Below are 21,658 nucleotides of genomic sequence, written 5' to 3'. Positions count from 1 at the left end.
AATTGATTATTTCTGTATTTTGCTGTTTTTAATTCTCAGTGCCTCGACCCATGATGGCTTTCTTTGTGTTTCTCTCTGGTCTCAACAGGATTATGTAACATTTAGGTCCAAACAGCGCCATCAAGAGGCCAAAACTGGAGGCCAGGATAGCAAATACCTCCACTGCATCTGCATATTTGCCTGGTGAGCTGATGTAAGCAGGGACAAAGGCCACCCACACTGCACAGAAGATCAACATGCTGAAAGTGATGAGTTTGGCCTCATTGAAACTGTCTGGAAGATTCCTTGCTAGAAAAGCTAACAAACAACTGAGGACAGCCAGTAAACCAACATAACCAAGTAAAACTGCAAAACCAACTGTGGACCCAACTACACACTCATAAACTATCTTGTCACTGTGATACTGGGTGTTTTTATGAGGCACTGGTGAAGCAAAGACAAGCCAGACAGTGCAGATTGCTGCTTGAACAGAGGTCAGAACCAGAATTGTCCCTCTCTGCTGCACAGCACCAAACCACTTCAGACTGGATTCACCTCCTGGTTTCGAGGCCCTGAATACAGCCAGAACCACCATGGTTTTCACCAGGATACATGAGACACAAAGCACAAAGCTGATACCAAATGCTGCATGTCTTAATTGACAAGTCCATAATCTGGGTCGTCCAATGAAGAGCAATGAACACAAGAAACACAATTTGAGTGAAACCAAGAGAAGAAAACTGAGTTCTGAATTGTTGGCACGAACTATAGGTGTGCTGTGATGATGGATGAAGATGCCCAGAACAACAACACAGATAAATGTGCCCAACAGGGAGGTGGTTGTCAAGCAGATACCCAGAGGCTCATGGTAGGAGAGGAACTCTGTTTTCTTAGGAACACAGTGGTCATGCTGGGGGCTGGACCAGAAATCTTCTGGACAACTGGTGCACTCCATGGAGTCTGAGAAAATAGGGAAAGTTATGAGAAACATATACATCTCTGAACTGTGGCATTTAAAGCTTTACACTCACAAGTCATATTGCTGATCTTTCCCTCAGAACAAGGGACACAGTCAAAACAACACACAGGTTCCCCCTTCTTTCTGACCATGCGGGTGCCTGGAGGACAGCTCTCACTGCACACTGACCGAGGAGGCTGTGTGGAGAAAAGTCAGTATCTGTAAGACTAATCTATAATGACTAAGACAAATCCATGGTTGTCTAAGAAAGTTAGAGGTCACCTGTTTGGATGCAAAGTTCCAGAAGATTTTGTCTTCATCCAGTGTGAGTTCTTCACCTTTGAAGGCTGACCTCTTAACCTCACCCACTCTCTGAACTTTGGTTTTTCCATCAGGGAGCCACACCCAGTTCATGATGTCGTATATTGGTAAGGCATCACCATTTTCATCAAATGACACTTGATCACCAAATGTTGTGGTGAAGTTGACTTTTTCCAAGTAATGCATAAGCTTTGGATAAAATAATCAGATGTATAGAATGATCAGAATTAGAAATAGAAGATAAACCATTGACAGGCCATTAAAAACGCAATAATGTTTTTCCTGATGATGCTACTTAATGTAAGAATTGTTTTCAGTTGTACTTGGGGTCCGAATAGAGCTCCGGCAGGTGACTTCACACATCCAAGGTAACGCCTCTGACAAGCCCACTGGCAGGAAAGAACGTGGCTCATCCTATTAACTTATACGGAAGACAGCCCATAAATCAGGCAATATCTCAGAAAACTGTTTTCAGGCTAACGGGAGAGCATTTCACTGGATCCCAGCAGATCCAGAGAAATGGTGGAAGTGAATCACTACTATGAAACATGTGCTCAGCGAGCAGAAGACAGAGGAATGGAAACAAAATAAATTAACAGATTTTGTGGTTAACACTCTAATGGACTCTACACTCTGGACATTACACTGCCAGATGTCAGGATTCGTTTACAGTTGGACCCGGAAGCAGACGGAGACGTAAGTATATTTCAAAACAAAAGGATATTTATTTATAAACGAATAACAAAAAGCGACTTCCAAAACTAAGGAAGCGATAGGGGATAGATAAAGAGATAGGAGGAAAAATGTCCTTGCAGCTACTGCGGGGGTGGCTCGGCAGGATGGCAGTGTTCCAGCGAGGAACAAACTCACGAGTTCGGAGACGAGGATCCCAGGAGCGTAGGGAAACAGGAAACAACCAGTGAGATTGTGGAGCGGCAGGAGACGTGGCAACCTGGAGCGAAGACAGGCAGGTGAGTATCCAGAGCAGGTAAGTTTCAGCGAGAGAACGATAAGCATGTCTGTTACCATGTACGTGAGAAAACGATCTGACGCCGGTGATGAGGAAAGGCTCCGCTTTTAAGCCCCGCTGATTGCTCATCAGGAGCAGGTGAGGCGGAGCCGCGCAGGTGTAGACAATCACCGGCGTCTTGGAGGAAGTAGGTTAACCACGCCCCCTGCAGAGTCAGAGTGAGGAGGAAACACCAGCAGCAAAACAACAATACAAATAATAAAATAGTGAGGAAGGTGCAGGTGAGATCGTGACAGTACCTCCCCCTCAAGGAGCGCCTCCTGGCGCTAGACCAGGCTTCTCGGGGTGGTCCCGATGGAAGTCTCGCAGCAGGCTCTTGTCCAGGATGAAGTGGCGTGGAACCCATGACCTCTCCTCCGGACCGTACCCCTCCCAGTCGACCAGGTACTGATGTCCCCGACCCCTGCGTCGACTGTCCAGGATCCTCCTGGCAGTGTAGGCCTCGCCCCGTCGATGAACCTGGGTGGAGGAGGAGGGTTGGAGGGTGGGACCAGGTCCGATTCCACCACAGGTTTCAGCAACGAGACGTGGAAGGTGGGATGGATTTTGAGCGACCTGGGGAGCTTCAGGCGGACGGCGGACTGGTTGATCATTCGATCGACGGCGAAGGGACCGATGTACCGTGGAGCCAACTTCCGGGATTCGACCTGCAGGGGGAGATCCTTCGAGGATAGCCAGACCTTCTGAACGGGTTGGTAATCTGGTGCTGGGGTGCGATGACGGTTGGCCTGCTTTTGTCTTTGTAAGGAAGATCGTTGTAGGGAGGACCGCACCTGTCTCCACACCGCATGGCACCGGCGTAGGTTGGCCTGAACCGAAGGGACGGCGATCTCCTCCTCCTGGAAGTCGAAAATGGGAGGTTGGTATCCCAGAGCCGCCATAAATGGAGAGATGCCAGTCGACGCGGAGATGAGGGAATTATGCGCGTATTCCACCCAGGAGAGCATGGAGCTCCAGGAAGCAGGATGACGTGCTGCCACGCAGCGGAGAGCGCTCTCCATGCTCTGGTTGGCTCTCTCAGTCTGGCCGTTGGATTGGGGATGGTATCCGGAGGTAAGACTGACGGAAGCGCCCAGAGCCGAGCAGAACGCCCTCCAGACTTGGGAGGTGAATTGAGGCCCCCTGTCCGAGACGATGTCCTGGGGGAAACCATGGAGCCGGAAAACGTGGTCGACCAGAAGATCCCCAGTCTCGGTGGCAGTAGGTAGCTTAGGTAGCGGGATATAGTGGACCGACTTGGAAAACCGGTCAACCACCGTCAGAACCGTGGTGTTCAGGCGTGACGGTGGAAGACCAGTCACAAAGTCCACCGCAATGTGGGACCAAGGGCGGTGAGGAATGGCGAGAGGCTTCAGGAGACCAGCTGGAGGGCGGTTGGAGGTCTTACCCCGAGCGCAGATGGGACAGGCCTGGATGAACGCTGCCGTGTCCTCCGGCATGGAAGGCCACCAGAACCGTTGGCGAAGGAACCGGAGGGTACGATTGTTGCCGGGATGACAGGTAAGTTTCGACCCGTGCGCCCACTGCAGAACCTCCGAACGTGCCGCACCGGGCACGAAGAGACGATTTGGTGTCCCGTTCCCAGGATCCGGTTCCTCCAGCTGGGCCCGACGAACCGTCTCCTCCACAGGCCAGGAAGCAGCCCCCACGATGCAGGATGGAGTCACGATCGGGTCAGGAGATGAGGAAGGTGGATCAGGTGAGAACTGTCTAGATAGGGCATCAGGTTTAACATTACGGGAGCCTGGTCTGAAGGTGAGGGTGAAGGCGAAGCGACCCAGGAAGAGGGCCCAACGTGCTTGCCTGGAATTGAGTCTCTTTGTGTCCTGTAGGTAAGAGAGATTTTTATGATCAGTCTATACTATAAACGGAAGTGACGCACCTTCAAGCCAGTGTCTCCACTCTTGCAACGCCAAGATGACAGCCAGCAGTTCCCTGTTCCCCACGTCATAGTTGGCCTCCGCTGGAGAAAGGCGGCGGCTAAAAAAGGCGCAGGGATGCAGCTTCTGGTCGGCAGACGAGCATTGAGACAGCACCGCACCCACTCTCGTGTCGGAGGCGTCGACCTCCACGATTAACTGTAGGGAGGGATCAGGGTGGGAGAGAATGGGTGCAGAGGTGAAAAGTACCTTTAGGTGCTTGAAGTCGGCATCGTCGGACCAGGAGAAGGGTTGTTGTGGCGAAGTCAGTCGCGTCAGAGGTCCCGCCACCTTGCTATAGTCCCTGATGAACCGCCTATAGAAATTGGCGAACCCCAGGAACCGTTGCAGCTGCTTTCGAGTGGAGGGAGTGGGCCAGTCCTTGACTGCGCTGATCTTTGCCGGATCCGGCGACAGCTTCCCCTGGTCCACGATGAACCCCAGAAACGGGACGGATGAAGCGTGGAAGGTACACTTCTCGGCCTTGGCATATAGTTTATTCTCCAGCAGTCTTTGCAGCACCATCCGGACATGCTGGACGTGTTCCTCCTCGGTCTCTGAGAAGATGAGAATGTCGTCTAGGTAAACGAACAGGAACTTGTCCAGCATGTCGCGTAGGACGTCGTTAACTAGGTGCTGAAAGACTGCTGGAGCGTTGGTCAGGCCGAAGGGCATAACAAGGTACTCGAAGTGCCCAACTGGAGTGTTAAACGCAGTCTTCCACTCATCTCCCTCCCGAATGCGCACCAGGTGGTAGGCGTTGCGGAGGTCGAGCTTGGAAAACAGTTTGGCCTTGCAGAGAGGACTGAACGCTGCGTCCATTAGAGGAAGGGCGTACTTGTTATGGACGGTGATCTCGTTGAGTCCGCGGTAGTCGATGCAGGGCCTCAATGTTCCGTCCTTCTTCTGTACGAAGAAGAACCCTGCACCGACTGGGGAAGACGAGGGACGAATGAGTCCGGCGGCCAATGACTGGTTTATGTACTCCTCCATTCAGGAACGTTCGGTCTGTGACAGGTTGTACATGCGTCGGGAAGGTAATGTAGCCCCAGGAAGAAGGTCGATCCCACAATCGTACGGCCGGTGGGGAGGAAGAGAGAGGGCCAGCTCCTTCGAGAAAACCTCCCCAAGGTCGTGGTAAGCCCTGGGAATTGTGGAAAGGTCCGGAGCCCTGGGCGCAGGAACAGGAACGACTGCAGACGAAGGCATGGCAGAGCGAAGACATAGAGAGTGGCAAGGCACACTCCAGCCAGAAAGTAGACCCGACGTCCAGTCGAAACGGGGGTTGTGTAACGCCAACCAGGGAAGACCCAACACGACAGGAGATGACGACGACGGGATCAGGAAGAGTTGCAGAAGTTCATGGTGGTTGCCGGAGAGTACCAGAGTGATGGGTTGAGTTCGGTGAATAACGGTGGCCAGGATTCTGCCGTCGAGGTCGTGGATCTCCTTCGGTTCCTCGAGAGGTACCGTGGGGATCCCGGCTTGGGTTGCAGTCTGTAGGTCGATGAAGCAATCGTCGGCCCCAGAATCGACCAGACAGGAGAGGGCAATCAATTGTTGTGCCCACCGAAGCTGACCGGGAAGAACCACCCGTTTGTGGGCCGAGCAGGAAACAGCACCGCCCGCCAACACTCCTGCGTGTGTTGACGGGCTCAGTCTTTTGGGCGGACTGGACAGGTGTTCCGCTGATGGTCCAGTCCCCCACAGTACAGGCAAGCTCCACTTCGTAGCCTCACCGTCCGTTCAGCGGAGGTGAGCCGAGTCCGACCCAGCTGCATCGGTTCAGGTGAACCAGAGATAGGAAGAGGAAGAGGAAGACGAAGAGGAGTAGTTGCCGAGGTAGGTAGCCTATTGGAGGAAGACTGTGATGGGCTGGCGACATGACGAACGTTCGCCGCTCTTTCCCGACTTCTCTCCTGAATACGATTATCGATTTGAATGGTTAACGCGATAAGCGAGTCGAGGTCAAAAGAGTCGTTTCTTGTCGCCAGTTCGTCCCGAATATCCCCCCTCAGGTTCTTAATAAACATCGCACGTAGCGCCGAATCGTTCCGGCCGCTCTCCGCGGCGTGGATGCGAAACAAAATCGAAAAGTCAGCGACGGAAGAATTACCCTGTTCAGTGTTGATTAGCCGCGTTGAAATATCCGCCTCGTGAGGTGAGTGGTCGAAAACCTTCAGGAGATCCGAGGTGAAGGAAGCGTAGTTAACTGAGGCGGGAGCGGCGTTGGAGAGAGTTGCCGTTGCCCACTGAGCGGCTCGTCCGGACAACAGATTAACTACAAACGCGATTTTAGCACTGTCGCTGGGATATGTGAGTGGTTGAAGACTGAAGACTAAAGAACACTGAAACAGGAACGTGGTGCATTAACCTAAGTCACCGGAGAAACGCTCCAGAATGGGAACAAACGGCTCCCGTGGCAAGTTAGCGGAAGTGGCTAATCTGTGGCTACCAGGGACCGCGTCCTGCGCCGGATTAGCGGAAGCGGCTGCGGCTACGGGAGGATTAGCCAACCTAGCGGTGTTAGCGGCTAACTCACGGAGCGAGTTCGTGATTTCGGACAGGATTTGACGATGTCGGCCAATGAGAACGCCCTGCGCGGAAATAGCTTGTCTGAGGGCGTCAACGTCCGCCGGGTCCATGTTGGTCAGATCGTTATGTCAGGATTCGTTTACAGTTGGACCCGGAAGCAGACGGAGACGTAAGTATATTTCAAAACAAAAGGATATTTATTTATAAACGAATAACAAAAAGCGACTTCCAAAACTAAGGAAGCGATAGGGGATAGATAAAGAGATAGGAGGAAAAATGTCCTTGCAGCTACTGCGGGGGTGGCTCGGCAGGATGGCAGTGTTCCAGCAAGGAACAAACTCACGAGTTCGGAGACGAGGATCCCAGGAGCGTAGGGAAACAGGAAACAACCAGTGAGTTTGTGGAGCGGCAGGAGATGTGGCAACCTGGAGCGAAGACAGGCAGGTGAGTATCCAGAGCAGGTAAGTTTAAGCGAGAGAACGATAAGTATGTCTGTTACCATGTACGTGAGAAAACGATCTGACGCCGGTGATGAGGAAAGGCTCCGCTTTTAAGCCCTGCTGATTGCTCATCAGGAGCAGGTGAGGCGGAGCCGCGCAGGTGTAGACATTTACCGGCGTCTTGGAGGAAGTAGGTTAACCACGCCCCCTGCATAGTCAGAGTGAGGAGGAAACAGCAGCAGCAAAACAACAATACAAATAATAAAATAGTGAGGAAGGTGCAGGTGAGATCGTGACACCAGAGACTGTAAGAGCACAATGGGAGCCAGCGCCTTCACTTACCAGGCCCCTCTCCTGTGGACCAGCTCCGAATGACAGTCTGGGAGGCGGACATTCTCTCTGTATTTCGAGTATTTATGTAAAGTAAGACTTAAAACCTTCATTTTTGATAAAGCTTATAGTTAGAGTTGGGTCAGAGAAAACCTGGACCATTTCTTAGTAGCTGCTGTAGACCTAGACTGCTGGGGGAATTCCTGTGGTGTGCACTCAATCTCCCTAGTTTCTCTCCCTAGGATCCAGATCCAGTTTCAAGGTCATAATTATTATTATCATCATTCATATCAGTATAATTTTCATCAACAATTTCTGCTGCTACTTGTATAAATTACATTGTAGTTCTATAAACGTCATCACTGACTCTGTCCCCCCTATCTGTCCCCCACCTCTCCTCTGTCCACCATTTTGATCCCATTGCAACGTCTTCTGCTCGCTGTGAGTGCGTTTCTTAGCAGTGATTTACCTCTGTAAAATGGTCAAATGTCCTACAGGACACCTAGAGCAGTGTTTTTCAACCTTTTTTGAGCCAAGGTACGTTTTTTTTCATTGAAAAGATCACGGGGCACACCGCCAAACAAAAAAATGATACTCTGTAGCCTATATTAACAATTTAGTCATTCTTATCAAAGTGTCTTGAATATTTATATCCATATTATTTGCAAATAATTAATTATTTGTTTTCAAAAAATATTTTTAGACCAATTAGGGAAATTGGATAATTTCCCACGGCACACCTGACGATCTCTCACAGCACACTAGTGTGCCACGGCACAATGGTTGAAAAACACTGACCTAGACGGACACATTTTTAAGCTTTTTCCGCACACTTCAGACTGGTTTGGCAAACTCCCATGCCCATTCTGGTATTTTTGCATTAGAGCTGGTACTCCAGCTGGTTTCCACTACCAGGACAAAAAACACATTGCTTTTCTTGCATCTGACGTTCAACTATCAGTCTAAGGGTGAATTCCAATTCCTTGCTTAACCCTCAATCTCAAAAATGCGCGCTCCTGCTAGTGCAAGTGCTGTCCCGATTCTCAGAAAAATTAAGTTGAGGGGCAAGTTTAAGGGCTGTATCGCCCTCAATATTAAGATTTTCCGACACCACCCTTGGGAGCAAGCTCTACCCAGAATGCATTGCGTGTTTTCACATAAGAAAGATGGCGTCAAAAGCAGCGAAGCGAGTGCGATACAAATTAAGTATTTTCTTTGTTAATAGAGATATAAAAATTATGAAAACCATTGTATTATCTTAGTTTAGGCCCATCTTATGGATTACTGACGTCATTGTTGCGTAACATTTATTTTTATTTTACGATCTTTTGTCAATAGCCGGCCGGTGCGCACACGCGATCGTTTGCTATCGTTTACCCTTCAATAAGCCGTGGTGTGCAGTAACTGTCAGCTGAATATGTCCGTGGTTGTGGTATTTGTATGAGTATCATCTTATAACTGACAACCTAATAACTTGACTGAAATAAAATAATAAATAAATAATCGTGACGTAAATGTGTTCTTCTTTTTCTTTTTTGGAGTTGACAGACTGGACGCAGCTTCCGTGTTATTCTGCCCCCCGCAGTCTGAAGACGTATCTGCATTTAAGGGGTGTCCCATTTCTAAGTGACAAAATAACCCTCAACACTTGGTTTTGAGGGCCAGTGAAGATAAGGGTTGAGCTTGAGGGTTAAGATTTAGGGTTAACATAGGAATTGGAATTGGCCCTAAGTCTCCTCTCCAGCACTCTGACAAAGACCTTCACAGAGAGGCAGAGTACTGTGAACCCCGGCAGGTGGAACACATCCCTTGGTCCCATTTCTTAAAAATGGAGACCACCACCTCAGTCAATGTACTTTCCCCCAATGTCTACACAATATTGCAAGGGTGTGTCAGCCAGGTCAGCACCATAACATCCAGGAAGAAATCATATTGTCATCCTCTCCTGTGGGTCTGCCACTGCAGAGTTGTTTAACTTGTTTGAGTTAAATCCCTGAGATAACATATGTTGGTTGGATTGAGGTGATCCTCTTTATTTATTTTACTGCCTGACTATTTCCCCAGTCATGTTCAACAACTCTCGTGGTCCACTTTACACAATATGGCGAGGATTCACTATCTCCACAGAGTTGGTTTACATCAGAGATGACCTAAAGTCTTGCTCCATGGCTTCAACCCTTTCCACTTCCAAGATTTTGCCTCAGCAACTGCTGAAGCTGCATGTCTTTGGGCTTGCCAGTATTTGCCAGCTACTCCACCAGAACACTGGGCAGCTCCTTCAGTGACAGACTGAAACATTCTAAATGTCTTAAGAACACAGCCCTGGGAGCCCAAAGGGGCACAGGACATGGGCAGGTCCCTGATCCTGTCAGGGGCAAAACCTTCGATATTCCAGGGGGATGGTGGAGGCAACTGTGCAGCAGCCCGAGCCTTAACCCCTCACCAGTCCAAGCACATGCCCAAAGTGTTTATGTGGTGTATCAGGCTGAGCGGGGCAGCTATAACGAGCAAGCAGGAGAGACTGCCAACAGTATTTTGGGTGTCAGCTTCCTGACTGGCAGTGGCTCCCACATTCCAGTAGAAACTATACCCAGGTCAGCAAAGCATCAGAGCACCTGGGCTCCAAATCCCGATCCCACCCATACTCTAGAGCCAGTCCAAACCAGGCCCTAAAATTATACAAGGCATTACATGACATTATGAGTTAATTAAGAGTGTACACATATCTCACCTGCCATGGCTCCAGTCTTTGTAAATGAGCACAGGTGTTGTTGCTGAAAGGTCCTCTCCCTGTCTTACACTGCAGCATGTCATCAAGAGCATACGCCAGAGCATACACAGCCTTATACACATTATACTCTAGTCTGAGGTTTGAAACATCCAAGAACTCAGTCTTTACATGTTCTTCAGCTTCCTGTCCAGTGCATAATTCTCCTCCAGCTTCCACCCAGCCTGCTGGAGGTGGTGAAAATTTACACTGAAATGTGTGTTCCCAGAACTGATTCACCTGAAAAAAGAAAATAAAAATAAAAGGTTTTCTTGAAATACTGACACAATTGAATTTTTGGTAATGTTAACTTGAAATATGTTATTATCACCATGCTATTTCCATAGGTGCTGTGAGGTAGGTCAGGACGTATTTGTAACAGGAAGTCCCTGAGACCTGGAATTTCTCCTCGACGAATGGCAATTCCCAGTGTTCCACCCAGGTACGGCATAAGATGTGGCATCTGGAGTGAAATCACTGAGATCCAGGCTTCACTGGCCATCCACTGTAGGCCTGTCACATTCTGCCTCACCACCTGTACATTGAATAATAGCAAGTTTGTAACTAAACCCAAATAATTTTTTTCCAGTGTAAATCTGTGTATTTGTGACCCGCCACGGACCAAGTGGGAACAAGTCGGCCCCGCGCAAAACGAGAAAAAACAGGAAAAAGTTGTTTTTTTCAAAATTAGGGATTTCCCTTTTTTGTTTTCAAAATTACACAAGTTGAAGTTTTGAAGAAGCCACTACATGCTTCAAATCACAGCATTGTGAATCATTCCTAGTTTGGGTGTGGCGATCTCACATTCCAGAGCTGCTTTTCAGCCAATCAGCTGATGGTCACGGAGAATACACATGGCTAATTAATATGCACATACAGAGAGAGAGGGAGAGGGAGGGGGAGAGAGAGTGTGTCGAACTTTCCAGCAGTTATGTGTGTGTGTGTGCAGTGCGAAATTAAAGCGTGATTGTCATCAAAGCAGTCGTCATCAAAGCTTTGTTTGACAAAGGAAGGCAAGGAGAACAGGACAATAAGTCAGCTATGGCTGAACTTCTTCACAAAGACAGAGAAAGCACAGAGACTGCGGGACTGTTAGCATTTTAAGCTAGCGATCTGTATGCTAACGTGTTAGCAGACTTCATCATCACAAAAACAACAAACAGATGATTATTCAGCGGCTGAAAGAGAGTAGGACACACACAGTAGTTGTCTGAGATGATGACGTGATGTCAGCACCGCTCTATATTCTTATGGGTGAGTATTCATATACGTAACGTTAGTGTTCAGTCACATACAGGGACGTTTTTTTCTTGTTATTGTTTCACTTGCTCCAGCACAAACATGCTGATGTGCTTGAATCATGTGTGAATGACACAGCTTTGTGTGTGAAGTATTGACTGTGATGCTAATGATTTGAGTTGTGAGTTAGGACATTATCAGCTCATTCAGTAACAGACTGATCCATCCACACTACACCACAGAGCCTCTTCAATGTATTTCATTAGTGTCTGATTTGATATTAGAAATATGTGTCTATCTTTGATCCCTCTCTCTGGACCCTCTGATGCGCCTTTAAAAAAGTTACGTTATTACACCTAGCACACCAAATGGTGCGCATGAAAGTACACAGCTATAAAAATAGTATACATCTGTACTTTTTGTTTAGGTTTTAGACCAACATCTCTTTCCATCCATATCAAATATTAATATATGTTTTATATTTTAACCCTTAAATTGCCAGGTTTACTCATGATGCACCTCATTTTATGATTAAAAAATGAAATATTTTCAATATAAGTAATTCACGCAAACTGGATTTTTTTTCTTTTGGATTATTGCAGCCTAGTATATATGAAAGATTAGCAGAAAAAAAATGCATTATTATTATTTTATAATGTCAGATTTCATAAAATATTAATTTAACACACCTATAGCACCAATGTGTGCTCATAAATACAAGCTATACAAATTGTGCACATATGTATTTTTTTTTTATTTTCTTATTTCTTAGACCAACATTAAACCTCATTATAGATACCAAATAAAAAAAAAATATATATTTTTTTTGTGCTATAATGAAGAACTTCCATCCATCCATGGATATTTCACCCTGGTATTCCTTCATCAACATCCAACCAGTGTTGAGCTCATTGTCCCAGACTCCCCTTTTATAAACAACAGAGCTGTCAGTTTGTCGCCTTTCTATGTCAACCTGTTGAAGCTCAGTGTGAGCAATTCAGAGGCTCCTCACACAGCTGCAACTTGGTGTAAGAATAAATGGAGGACCACACACCATGGACTGCTCCCCACTGTCACTCCCTCATCCCCTCCTCAGCTCTCCACTTATTGACACTTTTCAAAATCAAGCATTGAATAAACAGCAACACCTACCTCTTTCATAAGTTTGATTATGTAACCCTGACTTGCAAACACAATCACCACTTGAGCTGTCGATTTCCTCATCACATCAACTATTCTCCTTAGTTCATCAGGGTCGTAAACGCGGGGCAAAATCTCTGTGTAAGCCAGACAACCTCCACCAGCTGGACCCAGATCAGAATGAAAGGATTGGGCAGCATGGACTCCATAATCATTATCACTGATGAGCAGACCTACCCAATTCCAACCAAAGTGTTTTAGAATCTGAATCATAGCATTCACCTATGTGGACACAGAGCAGAGGGATTAATGCACAGGCTGGAATCATGTTTACGACAAATCCTACCATACAAGCAGCAGGTATTTGTGGACATGAAATAGTAGGACAAAAAGGTTTCACCAGTAACATATGGTTTCTCCAGGTTTAAGAGAGGCAGGGTCATGATATTGTTCAGGTATAAGGGTAGGTCACACTAAAGACGTTATATTTCTGTATTACCATATCTACCAACACAGCATGACCGACAATTGTTACACATAGTGATTATTTGTCACTGAAGTATATATGGAATGTTGTTGCACATGATTTGTTTATTGCATTTTGAATTAGCAAATTGATTTTCACCTGAAAAGCATCACTCGGTATCGTCCTAAAGAAAGATGGAAATTTTTGTCGATCACTCAGGCAGGAACATGTGGCGTAATAACTCACCTGCAAAACAACAGTGCATGTATATTTAAAAAGAAAAATGTTGGCTGATTTTTTTTTTTCATACTTTGAAGGTTGATTATTCAATGACCACACCTTCATTCAATTTATATTAATTACTAATATTGCATTTTAAAATACATCACAATGGTGAGTGAAAAGAAAAAAAACTTACCAGAGGTACTCTGTACAAACCTAAGACTGTGGATATGGCAATAGTACGAGTAGAGGAAGAATCACCCACAATCCCTAGGACTGGTGGAGTTCCTACACAGTTCTCCTCTAATGTAACTTGCTCTTCTTGACCACTGACTAAGGTCAGTGCTGCATGAAATGCAATACCTAGTTGGATGCAGTTATCATACAGACTGTATCCCAGAGTCACATTAGGCAACAGGTTGGAGTTTCTGTTGATCTCATCGATAGCAAAGGCCATGGTCTGAGCCTGTCTGAATCCCATAACATCAAAACTGACAGAATAAATACAAGTCTTTACCATTTAAATACATCATACAGTCAATGTGCAAAGCCACACTTTTCATAACATCAGATACTGGTAATAGTGACTTAAGCTTCAACACCCATAAGAAAAACTCAAATGTTTCAGTATGGTCATAATATCGATTGTTATCTTACATGAATAACAAAAAAATCAGGAATAGTTAATACTAATTGGCATTACTTTCCACCAAATTCTTAATGTGTTTCCTTGTCAGACTCACCCAAAGCAGGTAGGTTGTTGTGGCTCTGAGGTAAAAGACAGGTCAGGATAAACTGGAAAAAAGTGAAGTTTGAAAATCCCACCTAGAATCACATCTCCAGGTTTGTTCATCCCATTTAGCTCAAACTGTCCCCGTAACTGACAAGAGGAAGAATAAAGAGAGGAGGACAAAGGAAAGCAGGAGAACAACATTAATGAGAGGAGATTGGTGTCTAAAAATGTCCTCATGATTTTGCTCCTGGTTCATCCCTGTCAGGTTCAGGCTCATCACAATACCACCACATTTTATGTATTTGCAGTGTTGTTTATCTTTGCAAACCACCCATCAGTGCAGAAGAAGAAGCTGTGGGGATGGGCCTGAATCATGTTCCTGACTGACTTATTAATGTATTTATTGAAACACACAGTATGTCATTTTTGCCAATAGGTTCCAGTGTTTTCTGTTGTATTCCTTGTCAGTTTGTTGTTACCCTTTGATAACCTACAATTCATATTGCCCGTGATTTGGATTCTTGCCCCTGAGTCTGCTTTGTGGGTCCATTCTCTGTCTTTAGTCATATAATCCTCACATCGACCGTAATTTCTCATCAACAAAAATTTTGCAACAAACCCCTATCATTAGTTTCTTTAGGAGACAGCCTCCATAACTGTCCAAACCTGATTGAAAACTGACCACTCATCACCTCTTCCAAGCTTTAATGTTGCCTTTATCTACAACCTTGAAAATGCAAACTTGGGAAATCAAAAACGACACCAACTCGTCACATACAGTCAAAGTGGACTAGAGTCTATAGGAGGAGATTTACCCTCTACTGCATGGCACAGCACCACAAAAGAAGTAGCATTGCAGCAATACTCTGGCTGTTACTTATTCCCCTGGTGATAATAAGGCTGTCCCCAGCCATACAGAAGCAACCAAGCTGGTGGAGAGGCTCCACATGGCGTGCATAGTTCTGGACAAAACGCCTGTAATATCTGGTCAGTCCAAGAAACTGTCTGATGTGTTTCACAGTGGGGTTTGGAACCCCATCACACCTTTTATTTTTGTCCACATCTGGTTTTATGCCATAGGGTCTGATGTAGTAGCTAAGGAACACACGCTCACTCAGACAGAACTGACACTTATAAAGCTTCATAGACAAGCCTTGAGACTGCCAAGGACCTCCTACAGATCAGTTAGGTGTTGTTCATAGGTGGGGTTAGCGTCAAACATGGAAAAGATGTCATCGAACTGGGTTAGGAGACTGAGAATGGCTGCTTTCTGCCCATCCTCAAGACTCACTTAATCTACTTTTGACATGAGACTGGATTGTAGGGTGTCTAATGATATAATGGTCTCCCATGCAATGAATGGTTCAACTGTGAGGTCCTCATCCACATTCACCACAGGACTGGGGATGTCATCAATGAAGACAATTCTGGATGGGACATAGATCGTCAGGGAGGCTCTCATGATGAAATCCATCCCTAGGATGAAAGGGAGGATAGATTAGGAATAATAGCGAAACCCTGATATAAGCATTTCCCCATGAAACCAATAGAGAGCCAAGTCACACTGTCAGGAGTGCAGGGGACATTGTCAGCAAGACTCACTGATGGACTGGCCCACTGATGTGTTCTGTTTGGATAATCGTTATTGATGAATTGAAAGTGAAACACCAGTGTTCAAAGTTGCCTCCATGGGTACTGAATTTAAGTTTACTTTGGTTCTCAATGGCCTGTTCTAGGGGGCCTGAGAGTCTGTGTCCTCAGCATGATATAGGACATGTTGACATGAATTGAGTGCTTTGAAACATTTACTTGGCTCTTTTACACGGAAACATGGCAGTTCATGTAGCATCACTATGTCAGGCAGGTTCAATGAGGATTTGTCTGTGTTGACATTATTCAACCAGTCTTCATGGGGCACTTAAGCATCGCCAGCAAACACCAGAGCTCAAGCTTGGCATGATGCAATGGAGCTGCAATCGCTCGAGATGTGTTGTGGAGCTTCAGCGAATTTGGCTGCAGACAAGAGCCTGCTCCCAGGGTCTGCCTGTAGGGCCTGAACTTGTTCTACTCGGCCTTGAGGGGTACAGTGACGAATAGCATATCCAGTCAGGCAAGTAAGGTCAATGTCAGAGTCAGAGTCATCAGTTGAAAATATACCTTTATTGTTGTATCAGAGCTAAACTATCCACGATACAGTTCAATAAAATAAGTCAATATCAATTACAATACAGGCAATGTAAACTTCAACAGACAGATGTATACACACGTCCAAGCAGATAGGTCAATTCACTTTACGGGGAAATAGTCCATAATCCTCGGAGAAAAAAAGGGTGAAGGCTTTAACTCACAAAATCCAACAGATGAAACTTTAGCTTGAATGATCCTCTTTATTCCAAACTGTGCATGAAAAGCAGTCATTGGGGACTGATCCGCCATATCCAGCCAGCAGAGAGTCAACGGCATGTCCTTACATCCCACACTACAGAGACTAAACTAGCTCCTGACTGTAGACATGTTAGCTCCCGCTGAACTTAGTTCCAACACGCACACTCACATGGACTCACACAGAGAAAAGCAGACAGTAATCTGGCCCAGTCAAACCTCTTCATTCTGGTTCTTAGGCAAGGTCCAGGGAATAATGTTAAGGTGCCATTTGTAACGTGTAAATGTAGTAAATGTAAATGGAGCCGAAGCAGCCGTCAGCGGAGCACAGGCAGACAAAGGAAGGATTTCCACTCTTTTACTCTTTGCACTTTTATTTAACAAACAATGAATGTGACCATACAAAGGTGGGTCTCACTGCACTGTACTGTATATACTACTCACACAAAAACAGAGCACTGGGAAATCAAAACCTATAACAACTCATCACATAGAGATAAAGTGGACTGGAGTATATTGGAGGAGATGTACTCTCTACTGCACAACACAGCACAACAAAAGAAGGTGCCACATTGTGGCGTGAACTGGAATTTCAGCAACTAATCTGGCTGTTACAATACACACAATGGAAAAAGTTTAGGTTGAAAGTTATTCACATGAAGATTTAAAAATTGTGGACTCTCTTTTGGAATATGTGTGTTCCAGTGTCTCTGTTCAATACATACTGTACATTACTATGAATTACTGTTTGTATTTATGCTCACCCTTTTTCACATAACATTAATATCATTATTAACATAGTGTAAACCTGAATTATTGTATGATGAAAGCAATTTATTATTTCTGTATTTTGTTGTTTTTAAGTCTCAGTGCCGCGACCCATGATGGCTTTCTTTGTGTTTCTCTCTGGTCTCAACAGGATTATGTAACATTTAGGTCCAAACAGTGCCATCAAGAGGCCAAAACTGGAGGCAAGGATGGCAAATACCTCCACTGCATCTGCATATTTGCCCGGTGAGCTGATGTAAGCAGGGACAAAGGCTACCCACACTGCACAGAAGATCAACATGCTGAAAGTGATGAGTTTGGCCTCATTGAAACTGTCGGGAAGATTCCTTGCTAGAAAAGCTAGCAAACAGCTGAGGACAGCCAATAAACCAATATAACCAAATAAAACTGCAAAACCAACCGTGGACCCAACAATACACTCATAAACTATCTTGTCACTGTGATACTGGGTGTTTTTATGAGGCACTGGTGAAGCAAAGACAAGCCAGACAGTGCAAATTGCTGCTTGAACAGAAGTCAGAACTAGAACTGTCCCTCTCTGCTGCGCAGCACCAAACCACTTCAGACTGGACTCACCTCCTGGTTTCGAGGCCCTGAATACAGCCAGAACCACCATGGTTTTCACCAGGATACATGAGACACAAAGCACAAAGCTGATACCAAATGCTGCATGTCTTAGTTGACAAGTCCATAATCTGGGTCGTCCAATGAAGAGCAATGAGCAGAGGAAACATAACTTAAGTGACACCAAGAGAAGAAAACTGAGTTCTGAATTGTTGGCACGAACTATAGGTGTGCTGTGATGATGGATGAAAATGCCCAGAACAACAACACAGATACATGTGCCCAACAGTGAGGTGGTTATCAAGCAGATACCAAGTGGCTCATGGTAGGAGAGGAACTCTGTTTTCTTAAGAACACAGTGGTCACGCTGGGGGGTGGGCCAGAAATCTTCTGGACAACTGGTGCACTCCATGGAGTCTGAGAAAAGAGGGAAAGTGATGACTGTTTATACAACATCTCTGAACTGTGGAGGTTTAAAACTTTACACTCACCAGACATATTGCTGATCTTTCCCTCAGAACAAGGGACACAGTCAAAACAACACACAGGTTCCCCCTTCTTTCTGGCCATGCGGGTACCTGGAGGACAACTCTCACTGCACACTGACCGAGGAGGCTGTGTGGAGAAAAATCAGTGTTTGTTCAACTAATAATGACAAAAGACAAATCCATGGTTGTCTGAGAAAGTATCAAGTTACCTGTTTGGATTCAAAGTTCCAGAAGATTTTGTCTTCATCCAGTGTGAGTTCTTCACCTTTGAAGGCTGACCTCTTAACCTCACCCACTCTCTGGAGTTTTTTTTTTCCATCAGGGAGCCACACCCAGTTCATGATGTCGTATATTGGTAAGGCATCACCATTTTCATCAAATGACACTTGATCACCAAATGTTGTGATGAAGTTGACTTTTTCCAAGTAATGCATAAGCTTTGATAATAGAATCAGATATATAGATTGATAGAATGAACAGTATTAGAAATTGAAGATCAAACATTAAAAGGCCATTACACGATCCAAGAATGTGTTTCCTGATGATGCTACATAATGTAAGAATTGTTCTCAGATGCACTTTGGGGCTCCTATAGAGCTCCAGCAGGTGACTTCACACAACCAAGGTAATGCTTCTGACACACCCATTGCCAGGAAAGATTGTGGCTCATAACGTTGCTGGTTGTTTTCAGGCTAACAGGAGAGCATTTCACTGGATCCTCACAGATCCAGAGAAATGGTGGTGGTGAGTCACTACTATGAAACCCGCTCTGAACGAGCAGAAGAAGACAATGGAAACAAACACAATCGACTTATGTTGTGATTAAATTGCTGTAAATAATGGACTCAGTCTAACTGACATATAAGTCTGCATGACAACATTTACACAATTATTGACATTTCACTGCCAGTCTGTAAGAGCATAATGGGAGGTAGAGCCTTCAGTTACCAGGCTTCTCTCCTGTGGAACCAGCTCCCAATGACAATTCGGGAGGTGGACACTCTCTCTGTATTTAAAGTTAGACTCAAAACCTTCCTTTTTGATAAAGCTTATAGTTAGAGTTGGCTCAGGGAAACATGGACCATCTCTTAGTTAGGCTGCTATAGACCGAGACTGCTGGGGGAATTCCTGCGGTGCACTCACACTCACTCTCTCACATTAACCGTGTTCTTTCTCTATAGTTTTTCTTTCCTTCCTTTACTCCCTCTCACCCTCTCTCACTGTCTCCCTCTCTGTTTGTGTGGTGTCCTCATCTTGCAGGTTGCACCTGACACAATTGTTGTATATCTGCTCCTGGTCTCTTTCTTCTGTCTCTACCTCATCTCCCTCTTGTCCTCTCTCTCCCCCCCATCTGTCTGTCCACCATTTTTCCTTTCACCCCAATCGGTCGAGACAGATATGAGATTGAGATAATGTATGGTATGATTTGGCGCTATACAAATACAATTTAATTTAATTGCCTGTTGCTAATGCTAATAGTATGCTAAACAGTGGGCAGTTACGTGTTAGCAGCACCTAACCGCACCTCCTGTAAAGTCGACAAACACCTCCACAACACCTTCAGCGACCCCACCCAAGACCAAGAGCTAGGACAGTGCAAGGCTGTAATAACACCACCAGAGCCTGTTGAGGCCTTCAATCTGAGGGAGCCACTCCTGACAGTTCAGGAGGTGGTGCGGAAAGGCAGATCCAGGTTAGCACCAGGACCAAGCAGAACATCCTACAAGGTCTATAAGTGATGTCCCAAGTTGCTGCACTGGCTCTGGAAGATCTTGTGGGTCATCTGGAGAAGGGGAAAATGCACAGCAGTGGTTGCAGAGGGTGTGTGTATTCCTAAAGAGGAGGACTCCAAGAACATCAGCCAGTTCGGAAGGGAATCATTTCTTCAGCATTGTAGCTAAGCAACTGGCTTATTTCTTCCTCAGGAATGGATACATCAACACCTCAGTGAAGAAAGGTAGCATTCCTGGGGTACCAGAGTGGTTAGAGCACACTGGTGTGGTCACTCAGCACCTCAGAGAGGCCAGGGAGAAAAAACAAAAATCACTCAATATGAAAAAAAACATTTTTTCAATGTTTTACTCGTTTTGCGCTGACTTCCCGCCGACTTGTGTCCTCTTAGGCTGTGGCAGCTCCAGATGAATTTTATTTAGGGGAGAGGGGCCAGAAATGGCTCTTTTGATATTAAAGGTTGCTGACCCCTGGGCTAATGGGATGGGCCAGGATGTCATTCAAGCCAGCGAAATCAAGATCCTTGGTCTTGAAAAAGGGAAGAGTGGCGGACAAGTTCCGCTTCACTATCACAGGAACACCGATCCTTACCATCTCTGAGAAGTCGATTCGGAGCTTGGGAAAGTTCTTTGACAGCAGCTTAAGGGATACAGCCCCCATCAAGAACACCAGCGAGAAGCTAGATGGATGGCTGAAGGATTTGGACTGGCCCTCCAGGAAAATTGAAGGAGTGGATTTATCAGCACGGGATTCTGCCAAGGATACTGTGGCCTCTGCTCCTCTATGAGTTCCTGATCACTACCATCTCATATCTGGAAAGGAGAGTCAGTTGCTACTTGAGGAGATGGTTAGGACTGCAAAGGAGATGGAGCAACATCGCCCAACACCGGCAAACTGACATTCCCCTTGAAATCCATGGAGGAGGAGTTCAAAGTCTTGAGTGCAAGGGAGGTGCTGCAATGGAGTCAACGGACCCAAAAGTATCCGGGGCAGGAGTAGCAGTCAAGACGGGCAAGAAATGGAGAGCGGAGGCAGCCGTGGAGCAGACAGAGTCTCGAACTACGCCACAGAGTCCTGGTGGGAACAGTAGCCAGGGGCAGGGCCTGGACTCGGAACCATCCCACCCCACCCCCCCTCCCCCAATTTCACAAGGCTCTGGGACAGGAGCGGAGGCAACTAGTCCAGAATGAGGTGAGCGCAGTGGTGGAGCAGGAGAAATCCATCAGAGCAGTGGGAATGAAAACGTTGTGGAGAGGAAGATCTCGTGGACTGAACTCTGGCGGGCAGAGCCACGCTGGATCAGTTATTGGTCCAGGCTGTCTACGATGTACTTCACAGCCCATCCAACCTGCACTGCTGGGATTTGGTTGATACACCAGCATTCCCCCTTTGGGACCCTGGAGCACATACTGAGTTGCTGCCCAAAAGCTCTGGGGGAAGGCAGATACCAATGGTGTCAGGATCAGGTGCTCAAGATCATTGCAGAGGGCATCTGTAGTGGTATCGCCAGCTGGAGGTCAACAACTTCATCAGAGCTGGGGAGAAGCCAAGAACAACACTGAGAGCAACATATGGGCTTCTCGAAACTGGCAGTAGACCTGGGCAGCCAACTCAAGTTCCCCCAT

General features: G+C 46.2%; 2 protein-coding genes across 2 annotated transcripts in view; both read right to left on the bottom strand.

The window, feature by feature from the left end:
• Nucleotides 1-28: 28 nt before the first annotated feature.
• Nucleotides 29-15,553, bottom strand: LOC310941846 (extracellular calcium-sensing receptor-like; the record flags this gene model as incomplete). Its single annotated transcript, XM_083907094.1, has 10 exons — nt 29-939; nt 1,011-1,134; nt 1,220-1,447; nt 10,244-10,519; nt 10,611-10,814; nt 12,671-12,940; nt 13,284-13,370; nt 13,543-13,837; nt 14,090-14,226; nt 15,473-15,553. 10 exons carry the CDS (start codon nt 15,551-15,553, stop codon nt 29-31), a joined length of 2,613 nt encoding a protein of 870 aa, XP_083763220.1.
• Nucleotides 15,554-17,320: 1,767 nt separating this feature from the next.
• The window catches only part of LOC310941845 (extracellular calcium-sensing receptor-like), a gene marked incomplete at both ends in the record, with an annotated part of 45,814 nt that continues 41,476 nt past the window's right edge, over nt 17,321-21,658 (bottom strand). Inside the window, 3 exons of the mRNA XM_083907093.1 lie at nt 17,321-18,231; nt 18,306-18,429; nt 18,512-18,739. Of these exons, the coding sequence (XP_083763219.1) occupies nt 17,321-18,231; nt 18,306-18,429; nt 18,512-18,739 (1,263 nt within the window). The remainder of the gene's footprint in view (nt 18,232-18,305; nt 18,430-18,511; nt 18,740-21,658) is intronic.

The sequence above is a fragment of the Microchirus variegatus genome (genome assembly GCF_963457635.1).
Source record: "Microchirus variegatus genome assembly, chromosome: 20".
In the NCBI taxonomy this organism is placed as follows: domain Eukaryota; kingdom Metazoa; phylum Chordata; class Actinopteri; order Pleuronectiformes; family Soleidae; genus Microchirus; species Microchirus variegatus.
This window is presented reverse-complemented; position numbering and strand designations above follow the sequence as displayed.